At 35.1% G+C, this 12610-nt stretch overlaps 2 protein-coding genes across 2 annotated transcripts; one reads left to right on the top strand and one right to left on the bottom strand.

Annotated features, from left to right (window-relative positions):
• The first annotated feature begins 5068 nt into the window (after positions 1–5068).
• LOC131016700 (uncharacterized) lies at positions 5069–7125 on the top strand. The gene is made up of 2 exons (XM_057945402.1): positions 5069–5315; positions 6765–7125. Exons 1-2 carry the CDS (start codon positions 5069–5071, stop codon positions 6947–6949), a joined length of 432 nt encoding a protein of 143 aa, XP_057801385.1. The 3' UTR covers positions 6950–7125.
• A 262-nt stretch (positions 7126–7387) lies between these two features.
• Positions 7388–12322, bottom strand: LOC131016699 (zinc finger CCCH domain-containing protein 11-like). Its single transcript, XM_057945401.1, has 8 exons — positions 11866–12322; positions 11658–11742; positions 11271–11411; positions 11066–11163; positions 10451–10639; positions 10170–10300; positions 9973–10072; positions 7388–7851 (listed from the first exon to the last, which is right to left on the bottom strand). The coding sequence occupies exons 1-8, from the start codon at positions 12034–12036 to the stop codon at positions 7663–7665; spliced, it is 1104 nt and encodes a 367-aa protein (XP_057801384.1). The 5' UTR covers positions 12037–12322; the 3' UTR covers positions 7388–7662.
• Positions 12323–12610: the final 288 nt, after the last annotated feature.

Below are 12610 nucleotides of genomic sequence, written 5' to 3' on the forward strand. Positions count from 1 at the left end.
ATCCTTACGATCGAACCACGTAAATCTCGTGTTCTTTACTGCTTTCTGTTATTATTGTTATTTTTGGGCACAACAAATAGTCATCTTCCAAATATATTCACTAAATAATTAATCAAATATAGTAAAAATATTCTATGATTGAGAGTGAATAAATTTTAATTGGCACTTAATAACTATAATTAAAATTAATAAACTCAAATTATTCGTAATAATTCATAATTTCATTGGAGATTACAATAGGCTCAATCTCACACAATTTTTTTGTCATATTTAAAAAGTTTTACTTGTAGAAAATATTCAAATTTTTTTAAGTATGTGATATACATATACATATGCATATATATAATCCTAAATTATAATATAAATTATATTACATATACAAGATGATGTTGAAAAGTACACAATACTTGATAAATACATAACTCAATAATGATTTATGTAAAGAATTTTATTTTAGAAATATTATCCGATTTCATAATAATAATATATAAGTATTTGCATTTTTATATTGAAATATGTTTTATAGTGATTGGGGGTGTTTAAATAAAAAAATGTTACAAAACAAAAATGTCAGACAAAACATAAAAAGATGTTAAAAAAAACAAATTATTTATACTTACAAAACTAATTATTTTCTTAGGTCGGACGAATTATGTATAGCTTCAATCAATGAAATGTTTAATTTATTATCAAAATAATGAAATGTTCAATTGTTAGAAAGCAACGAATTATGTATCACTTAGGGGTGGTAATCGGTCCGGTTCGGTTATAACCGAACCGATTTTTCGGTTAACCGAAACCGATTAACCATGAAATAGGTAACCGAAAACCGAACCGATTTTTAGTTCGGTTAACCGATTAACCGGTCCGGTACCGGTTAATCGGTTAACCGAATTAACCGGTTAAAACATAGCAGATTTTCAATCGGCGCTGATTAAATTGAGAGAGGGAAGAGAGTCCAAGGAGGCAATGGTCGGCGCCGGAAGCCAGTAAGCGATAACCTCGTCAGGAAGCCAGTAAGCAACAACCTCTCCTCCGCGCTGTGGGCGGCGACGCGGATTTCTTCATATTTGTCGTCCTTGGCGCCAGATTTGGCGAACTCAAACGGCGTCGGGGTTGGAAGGGGGCGCTGATGTCGGAAGTGAAGCAGCAGATGTCCGAGGAGAAGTGGGCGAAAGAGACGAAGTGAAGATTGAAGAAGGGCTTCGTCGGTGGTTATTTTGGAAGAGAGAGAGAGTTGCTAAATGGGCTGCTGAGTGGGCTTATTCTTTTAATTAGAATGGGATTGTTTCCTTCTTTTAATATGCGAATTCAGAATGATATAGTTTCATATTTGAGATGAGAATTGGGATGAGAGTATATATAATAAATATATATTAATTATAATTTAATCGGTTAATTAATCGGTTATTCGGTTTAACCGATAACCGGCCGGTTAAACCGAATAACCGGTATATTTTAAATGTAATAACCGATAACCGAACCAAACCGAACCGGTAAATTTCGATTATCGGTTAACTGATTAATCGAAATTTCGGTTTGATTACAGTTATAACCGAATAACCGGAACCGAATTATCACCCCTAGTATCACTTCCTATGTTTAATGAATTTACTTAACTGCATAGATTTAAGGAGATTAAACATTTAATTTTATGTTCATGAATTTAATTTATGGCCTAGAAAAATGAAAAGACATTAAATTTACATTCATAATATATTAAATTTAGTATTTTAAAATAATAAACTTTTATTAGGGGCATTTAAGATAAACACATTTTCATTAAAAAAAATTATGACTTTTTTACCCCTACTGATCCGGATCAATCAATTTGATCCGTTAAGGATTTATCCTAATATAGTAAAATAGTTCACTTCGAAATTAAATCAGAGTCAACTTCAAATTTTTTATGCATAAACAAAATTGTACAAATCTAAATGAGTAATTTTCTTACATTCATCTGATCTTAATTTTCTTACATTCATCAAGTGCATGTGAGTTGTGCATTATATAATGCATGCATGATATTCACATGTCTCCAATAATTATTTAATTTAAATGCTCCAAAAACGCTGCCTCAGTGATAAAGTACTATCCAAAAATTTATTTATTATAAATAATATCTTGTGGGTGACATTTTACTCTATCATACAATATATTAATTGTGTAAGTCAACTGGTTACGCATCTTTTCAAATTATATTCTATTTAGATATAATATTCATGCTCGATTCTCCAATTTTTATATAGAGATTTAGATTCAATAAACCATTAAATATATATTTTTTCTTTTTTATTTATTTATAATTTTTCAGATAATTAAATTATTAGAGTACCGTGCATGTACATGAATTGAAGGACAGAATCATGGTACGTGTTGTTATCATTATTTATACCAATGCACATGTAGATAATATTGTATGTATGTAGTGGCTGATACACTTTCTCGGAGGTATGCCTTGATCTCTACCTTAGATGTCAAGTTGCTTGGTTTTGAGTGCATTAAGAATTTGTACGAGCATGATGATAATTTTGGTGAGATTTATCAAGCATGTGAGAGATCTGCTAGTGGAGAGTATTTTAGGCATGATGACTATCTTTTTAGGAAGAATAAGTTGTGTGTTCGTAAGTGTTCTCTACGTTATTTGTTATTGCTTGAGTCTCATAGTGGGGTTTGATAGGACATTTTGGTATTGCTAAGACTTTAGCTGTTCTGCATGAGTATTTCTTTTGGCCTCATATGAAACGAGATATTGAAAGAATTTGTGGTCAATGTGTTACATGTAAACAAGCTAAGTCTAGGGTGAGTTCCTATTGATTGTATACACCATTGCCTATTCCTATAACACCTTGGATTGATATTTCTATAGATTTCGTGTTAGGTTTGCCTAGGACTAAGCGTGGTAGAGATTCCATTTTTGTTGTGGTTGATTGATTCTCTAAAATGGCACATTTCATTCCATGTCATAAATCTGATGATGCATCTCATATAGCTGATGTGTTCTTTAGAGAGGTTGTTAGATTGCATGGCATGCCCAGGACTATTGTTTCTGATAGGGATTCGAAGTTCTTGAGTTACTTTTGGAAGACCTTGTGGTGTAAGTTAGGTACTAAACTTTTATTTTCTACTACTTGTCATCCACAAACTGATGGTCAAACCGAGGTAGTAAATAGGACTTTGTCTACTTTACTTAGAGCTATCATCAAAAAGAACATTAAGTCTTGGGAAGAGTGTTTACCTCATGTTGAGTTTGCATATAATCATTCTGTTCATTCTGTTACTAAGTATTCGCCTTTTGAGATTGTGTATGGATTTAATCCTTTGACCTCATTGGATTTATCTCCTTTACCTGAGCATGAGCATACTAACCTTGATGGAAAGCAGAGGGCTGATTTTGTCAAGCAGATTCATGAGAAGGCAAGGATGAACATTGAGCGACGCACGAAGCAGTATGTCGAGCAAGCCAACAAAGGACGTTGCAAAGTGGTGTTTGAGCCCGGTGATTAGGTATGGCTGCATATGCGCAAGGAAAGGTTTCCATTGCAGCGGAGATCTAAGTTACTTCCTAAAGGCGATTGACCATTCCAAGTGTTGAAGCGCATCAATGACAATGCCTACAAGTTGGACTTACCAGGTGAGTATAATGTGAGTGCTTCTTTTAATGTGACTGATTTGAGTCCTTTTGATGTAGGTGATGCTTTAGATTTGAGGACAAATCATCTTCAAGAGGAGGGGAATGATGCAGTCCAAGGTTCGTTGATTCCTGACCCGGTGCATGTTCCTGTTGGTCCGGTTACAAGAGCACGAGCCAAGAAGTTCAAGGAGAGCTTGATGAGTTTAGTCCAAGAAGTGTGGGCTCAAGAGTTGATGAAGAGACCCATTGGAGATGGTGGAGTCGGCCCAAGTTTAATTAATATCATTACATGCGAGTGGGCTGAAACTTGAAGACTTTATATGTTTTGAAGACTTATGTTTTTATTTATTTTTGGATTTTAGCCCTTAGTTTTCAGCCTTGTATTTCGAAAATAAGGGTCGTGTTTGGCAGCCTTGTGATTTTCAAAATTAGGGCTTATTTTTGCTTGTTAGTCAAGTTGTTTCCTTATTAGATTAGATTTAGTCTTTGTCTATATAAGGCCTATGTAGTGGACTGATCATTTGAGAAAACAGAGGCTTTGGATGGTGGGAATTTGGCTGAGAACTTTGATCAAACAGGATGCAATCATGATAAACGCAAAGAAATTGAAATATACTCCATCCATCTCAAGAAGTATGACCAGGTTTCTTTTTTGGCTTGTTCCACGAAGTTTGATCAGTTTCTTTATATGGCAAATACTATTTATTCACTTTTTTACTTTTACACAACACACAAAATACCAATTTCTTAATACTCATGCCGAAAAGAACTTGGTCATACTTCAGGAGACGGAGGGAATAATTATGAGCTTTAATTTTTGTTTGATCTGATTTATAAAAAACAGCATTTATTGAACCAAACCGTGTTGCTCTTGGATTATCTCTTGTATTTTGCTTGTTCCTTGCTGCTACGTCTCTGTTGTAACATATAATGTATTTTTTTGATTTTTCTCTTCTTAGTTCTAATCAAAATAACTAAATATATGAATTGAAATATTTTCCATAATCTGCCACACATTTGCCCTATGTTACAATGATTTTTCTACGTAAATTACGCCTATTTCTACCGTGAGAAACATGTCGGCCCTCTTTAGCAATAATTAAAAAATAAATAATTTTTTTAACAGCTATGAAGGAACTGTTTATGTATGGGTTTAATTATAGTATCCAATGAATTTTAAAGTTTAGTTGCCACCAACTTTGGATGGGGGGTTTAAGTGTAATTAGGGTGGCTTGTTTTTGCATATTAACTCAATTAAACGATATCATTCTAACTGTATTAATTAGAATTACTTTATTGATTCATTTTTCGGATTTATTTATGTATTTACCTGGGAATTGATCGGATTTTATGTTTCTTTTACTTTACTCAGACGCGCGACCTTTTAACATTTGACCTCTGTATAAACATCGCTAACAATTTAAATCGCCTATTATGAAATGCGATTTCCTCAACGAGTCACTCCAACAGTCTCCACTCTCCAGCTTTACAATTTTCCCACAACTAAAAATAATTCTGCGGCTAAAAATTGCAGAATCCATTGAAGCAGCCATGGATATTCGACTTCGAATCGGAAGCCTATATTCTCACACTTGTCTCAATCTCACATCAAATTCCAAATTTCTCAAACCGCGCTGCGCGAGAGGGCCACCTCCTCAGCAAAATGACGACAACAGTAACGGTAAGTCAAGCGTACCCGCACGCACACACACTCGTATTGATTTGAGATGTGTATGTATATACTTATCGAGCATATGCATCTCTATAAGTCCTGATTGTTAGGAGTGTGCTCGTTGTTAGTAAAATTGAGGAATTAATGATTGTGTTTTGTTAGTGTTTTGGGGGTTTCGAAGAGTTTTTTGCGTAAAGAATTGCGTCGCGTGCCTGGATTTGATCGATTGTTAGGCTTTACGGATTTCGATTAATCATGTGCGATGAAATGTTTTTGTTGTTTGATTTGGTTGGGAATAGATTTGGGAACACGGATAGGAAGGAGCCTCTGTTATGGTGTACATTGCTTTGTTCAAGCTACAAACATAGGATAGAATACGTTATCTGTGAGAATTTGAGAAGCTTAACTGAGCTTGGTGCACCTCAAAAAATCATCAACTACGCCAGGAAGATTATCCATTGTAATGTCACAGCTAAATGTTTTCCAATGTATTTTCTCCATAATATGTTGCATTTTTCAGTTTTTGCTTCTCTAGGAACACCATAGTTCCCAAATGTGAATGAGAATCCCCTCAGCTGAAGCTTTACGGTGATTTTGTACTTATGATAATCGTCTGTTGTTTGCTGAGCTAGTTGATCATTTTCAAGCCCTCTCAAATCAGTCCTATAATGCAAAGAAAAAAAAAAGAACTTCAAAATTTTCTCAAAATTATTCATGGAACCTATTACTATCCTATGTGTTGATGCTCACTCTTTCACTTGATGCATGTGCATCCGACAAATATTACTCTGAATAAACATTCATTTGTTAATGTGTCTATTCATATTAAGGTTGATGTATTTATACATTAACGTGTGATATTTCCTCCAGAAGGTATGTGATATTATTGTGTCGTCTGAGTGGAATACAAGGGTAATAGATCATAAACATCAGGTTTTCTGGCAAAGAGACCATAGCACAAGAAAACTGTTGGAAATTGTTATAGGGGGTACTACCACTCTGTGAACAAAACGTAGACATACAAGTGATTTGCCTTTACTTTTATACGATATGATAACCTTGCCTAAGCTATGTCCATCTAGAAACACTTAGGTAACCAAGATTCTCTCTCTAGACCTACTCTCCAAAAACACTACCAACAGCTCTTAATTTGTTCTTAATATTTCACAATTTTTAGACTTATAGCATATATGGATATTCAGCTTCTCCCAAAATCTGACGGAATTGCTTTAAGCACCACCCGCTGTTGGCACAAGACATAAGTTTGTTAAGGCTTGGGTGCTGATTGGTGAATGGTGATGCTGGAACAAAGTATCATCTATATCAGCAAAATCTTCATGTTTTGTCCATCTTCACAAAGAAAAATCTTCATGTTTTCAAAAGCTTCATATGGGAAAGAATATCATAGCTTAATATAGTAGCTCATTATGCAGTAGTCACTGACATATCATTTTTCAGATGATAAATTCTCAAGGGATTGGGATAAAGCATGGTCCAGCTTCAAAAAGAAAGGAAAGAAGACACTGTTCTCAGGTTTCTCGCCGGACAAATATGTTAGCTGGAACCCAAGGCGGTCGGAGTATCCACTGTCGGAGGAGGTGGACCCCATCAAAAGAAGCGAGAGATCAAATCTTATGGACTAGTCCAAGATTCACTCTAATTGGAGCAATCATCATAGTTACTTTTCTCCTGGTCTATACAATTCTTGCCCCCATTAAATGAACGTTTCATCTTAAAACATCCAATTCTGTAAATTCCTTTTAGCGAAAAGAATGTACATTTTGCTACATCTATGATCATATCTGTTTTATGACTCGTCGATTAACCTTGGCAATTACAGCATCTCATATTTGCTTGCTTATCCCACGTGTGACAACGTCGTTTTATAAATGAAAATAAAAATGAAGATGGTATAATTACTTGGAATTAAAAAGTAACCCTCTATATTATGGGTCACGTCGCAAAAGCTTATTATCATCATTTAATAACGCAAGAACCCAACTGCTACCTTTTGTGTGCACGACAGTAGACATCTTTCAATTACCACCACTGACGGACAGAAAATAAATTGACATAAACTCTGAAGTTGGAATCAGCTTATTATAACCCACGAACTCCCAATAATATTAAACTACACACAGATTTAGCAATATATAGACTAACAAACTGACTAGCGCTACCACCAGGCACAAGGAAATCATAGCTCCTCTCTCTCTCTCTCTCTCTCTCTCTCTCTCTCTCTCTTACACACTCAATGCAGCTTTCAGCGGAGGTGGCCGCCGCGAATGAGCAGCATTCTTCGACCGCTGACGGGCTGAGTTAAAAATGGGCGTTGACTGGACCGTCTAGCCCAGAATCACACATTGTCAGCTGGTTCTTTGATTTCTAATGTTGTTTTCGATAGGCTAGCTTCCAGTTCATTTAATTCATCCATGTCCAGATCATCATCCTCGTCAACCTCACCATTGTCATCATCGTGATCAGTTGCACTCCGCATGGTCGATGTGGATGAACTAGGCCTATCTGTAGGTGCATCCTTATTGACCTGAAATGAGTGAGCTCGGTAAATGCTAAGAATATTGAAATAACATCATTCATAAATTTGAATATGAATAATGTAAATTATAAAATTACAAGTTGAAAAGTCCCTTAATTTGAATATGATGCCCTTTGACCAACGTAAAATGAGGAATACAGAGAAGAAATTATCTTGAAAGATCATCATAATATGATGCTCTTCGGCCAAAAATATGATCTGCCGACAAAGTTTTTACTAGTATACTTTCTTTCCATCTATAAGCTATAAAGGTCCATTTGAACAAGGAGCATAAATACAAAGATCGGAACTGATAAGGCCTAGTTCTTCGGCCAAGCTTATTTTAAAGAGTTTATAAGCCCCAACAACTTATAAGATGTAGTTTCTCAAGAGCTCATAAGTTGTCAAACTATTTGGATAATTGAACTTATAAGCTAGAGAAAGAAATCAAAGAGAGATGAACTTAAAATGGTATATGATGAAAATAACAAATTATAGTTGCATAATATGTATAAAATGGTTGTTGCATATAAAGATTATGAAAAAATAAGTTGGAGGTAGAGGAACTTATTTTTTGGTGAGTTTATAAGCTCTTGAAGCTTATTTTTAGATCTATAAGCTGTTTATGAGCTTATTTTGCCAAACACTTTGAAAGAGCTTATAAGCTCCTAAACAGCTTATAAGTTGTTTTAAAGAGCTTATAAGCTCAGCCAAACACCCTCTAAAGTCTAACCCTTTTAATAACGATCCATCACCTCTATGGTTTCCTCAAAGATATGCAACCTAAATTACAAATCCATAAAATTAGCAACATTTTAGAAGAAGATGAGGAAGACTCAAAATCCTAGATATAAGCCTTTGGGATAATATATTGTATTTTACATGTATGAACAAGGTCGACAAACACAGATTAGAAATTCCGGGAAGACGATTAGACAACTAAGCCTATACAAGGAATTTTCCAGATACCAGTAACAACGTGCATGGTTTGCTTTTACCACATTTAAGCTGGGGGTCGTTAACAGCCATGGCACCCGTAAATTATCCTAGGCCTATATTGACTAGATGACAAGTTTATTTCTTCTGTAGTTCTGTAAGACATTCCGCCAAAGTGGAAGTCCCAAGTGTCAAAAAACCACTTAAGCTGCTACGGAAAGGAGAATCAAGACAGAATAGATGAAATCCACAAAAGCAACCAGCATCAATTGCAGTTCTCTGTTGGTCCATTGCTTATATTTGAAATCCGCCGTAAAATTTAAACTATTTTTAAATACTATTGGTAGTTCTCAAATTCACACTAATTTGGATCCTGATTCTTGGATTTCACCACCCTCAATCAAAACACAGCCTTGATTCACTCTTTTCCCCTTCCGCCCCGGTAATATGTCCATTAGATTGACATTGACCAACTTGGTGCTATCTAGCACTAGCCTCAATTGTATTCACACAACTAATGCTAGTGCTAGATAGCAGCATGATTATATGACAATCACCATTTCAACTGTAATACTGAAGGATGACATAAATATTGTTTTGTAAGTCGTTATTATTTGTTTTGCATCCAGGAAATGAATTGGTATCTGCAGCAAACTAATATGGGCTGACCTTTTTCAATTCACTCGTACTTGAGTTGATTCTACCAGAAGAATTCCCATCTCACAGAAAACAATAACTAGAATTAAGAAAATATGATAAAGGAACAATATTATGGGCTAAATGCCGCAAAAAGCACAACCTTTACCCAAACTTGCAATTTTCAAACAGCTTTTAAAATGTCACAATTACAACATCACTTTCAAATATTTTGGATTTTCAACACCCCCATTTTTTCAGCAAAGTTTGTTCGACGTGTACCACTAAAACGAAGTCGTTTTACCGATGAATCAACAATCAACATTTATCACAAAATAAGTGGGGAGGTTCTAATTGCAAAAATTTAAAAGGTGTTCTAATTCCAACGATATAAAAGTTCTGCGAAAATTGCAAATATAGGTAAATGTTGTGTCATTTGCACAAAAATTGACCCTATAAATATTAATCTTTATCTTAGTTCTAGTCAAACATTTAGTAAATCCATCAACTTTCAGGTACAATTAGGTTAAACATAGAAGGTGAAACAAATAACAGTACCTTTTGATCTGCGTCTGCTTCGTCCTCCCTGTGGTATTTGTCATATGCTTCGGCATCATCAACAAATATGCTGGCATCTAGGAGGAAGAGCTCACGACCACTGGTAAACAAGTAAGCAAGTTTATGTGAATAACCAACATCCAACAGCATTAGGGAATATTAAACACATGTACAAGTATTTACTTAAGAAGACTTGCCTCATGCGATCATTCTTTGCTCTGTCTGCCCTCTCTGCAGCCAGGTTTGCTTCTCTAGCCTCTATCTTTTTCATCTTCCATTGCATGAATAACTCCGGAGTCATTGGAGTCGTAGTAGCTATTTTTGCACGCTGAAAAGTGAATCTAAAACCATTAATATTGCTACTACATTTGGGTCCAAAGAAGGCTGGGGAAAGCTAAGGAATTGGCACCAGCTAGAAAAGAGATGGTACATAAAAATTGATTGAAAATTTAAATTCTAACTACATTTTTAGAAATACCTCATTTTCAATCTCCTCCTCTATGGATACTTTTTTACTTTCCTCCTCCAAAAGAGCCTTCATTTGAGATTTTAAAACATATCCAGGAGGGAGGGCATGTCTGTAATGACAATCTTTACCACCATTGGGGCAGGCCCAAAACCAGCCATACTGCTTCTTCTCCACTGCTTCCAGAAAGTATTTACATACCTTCGATGAAAATGAGAAAAGAAGTTAGAACTTGGTATTTCCAATATTACTTATAATATGACAGATATAACCTCCATGTCTATCTTCTTACATAATAGCAAACTGAAAAAGTTTCTCAAAACAGAAGTAAATTTCTCTTTTTCACTAAAACAAGATGCTATCTTTGCAATCGATCAAAATAATCTTGAACACATCTATAATGTTTTTTCCATGAAATTGTGTTGACACCTATACCAAAAACATTCTTAAGTAAACTTCCACTTAGAACAAGAAAATATATATATATATATATATATATATATATATAACCTTAGCATCAATTCTATGTATTTATATGATATTTCATAACCTAGTGATATTCTGTAAGTAATACTCTAGTAATAAATATCAGGGGGTTAATAGAGAGCATAGTGGAAGAGGGATTACTATATCAGTAGGCTTATTCTTGTTGTACTCATTGCTCTTGGAGGCGACAACCTTCTCCAAAGTCTCTTGATCCCAGTCCTCCATTGTGCCATTTTCTTCTGATAGAACGAAGTGAAAGATCCGAAAGCACACAACAAAAATTGACGATTTAAAGAATCATATAAATTATTAAAATTATTTAGAGCTAAAACCTTCTGGTACAAACCATCATCACGCTTGTCACTGTAGATGTCTATCTTCTCCCCTTTCCTTTGCACATTCAGGTCGTGGGAGAACTTGCATTTAAACCCTTTGGCACATTGCCCCACCTTAAAATGCTCACACACAATAGACTTTGGATCAACACCTGCAAACAACAATCATAGGAGATTAAATAAATTAATTACTCTCCACGGCTTCTCAAATGGATTTGGATTAAGAAATCAAGCAAAATGCCTTTAACATCACATGAAGACAACAACTCACAATAAATTTAGTACATAAAATATTAACATAATTTCAAAAACCGCATAAACAATTTTGTGAAATTTAACTTCAAGCATATAACATGATTAAAACTAATTCAGAATCCACATAAACTTGTGAAACTTACCAATAGGAACTTTAGGTTGTTTGACGGCAACTTTGAACAACTCCTGCAGCTCCTTCTCTCTTGCTTTCTCCTCCTCCTTCTTCTTCTGTTAATTCAAAAGATTACCAGCAAAGAAATTATCAATCATCGATTATCTACAAACACACCGAAACCAAAACGAAACATAAACGGGAAGAAGAACAATCATCAAACCGAATCGCTGCTCGACCTGTGCGTTGAGTTTGCTGGAGTCGGGTTTGGGCTGAACGGATTGTTTTAGAGACTGAACGTATTTCTGGACATTTTTCGACTTGTTCTTATTCTTCAATCCAAATGTCTTGTCCTCGACTACCTTCTGCTTCTTCGCCAAATCCGCTTTCGATTGCTGCTTCGGCGGCATTTTCCGATCGATTTATCCGTTGAATTGAGAATTCTGTCGCCGATGATCGACGGCTGAATAAAATTCAGATCAACGCCGGCGGCGGGTGTTGGGGTGAAAATGGCGGAGGTGCGTGGCGTCGGGGGGTTGAGGGTATGAATGACTATGGCGATTTCGAGAAACTACGCTACATTGTTAAATTTACATTATCGCCCTTTTAGATTTTATAATTGGGCCCATTTTCGGGCTTTCTACGCGATATTAAAGCCCATAATACATTGGATCGACGTTACATTTCAAGCATCATAATCCATATCCCTTACTAGGATTGATGAATTTTACAATGAACAAAGATGCATAAACAAAATATCCTACTCAAAATATCTTTCTGTTGAACGATTTTGTGGTCAAGATTTGAAATAGTAATTGGCTCAAGTGATCCTGCTGAGTTTTCTTATCTTATTTCTTCTTTTCAAGTTGAGAAAAGAAAAGGATCGTCCATGCTAAAATATCATATTTAGATTAATAATCTATAATATAATGCATTGAAATATATCTAATGGACTAAATTATGATATATTGATATATTCTAATA

This window comes from Salvia miltiorrhiza, chromosome 3 (genome assembly GCF_028751815.1).
Source record: "Salvia miltiorrhiza cultivar Shanhuang (shh) chromosome 3, IMPLAD_Smil_shh, whole genome shotgun sequence".
In the NCBI taxonomy this organism is placed as follows: Eukaryota; Viridiplantae; Streptophyta; class Magnoliopsida; order Lamiales; family Lamiaceae; genus Salvia; species Salvia miltiorrhiza.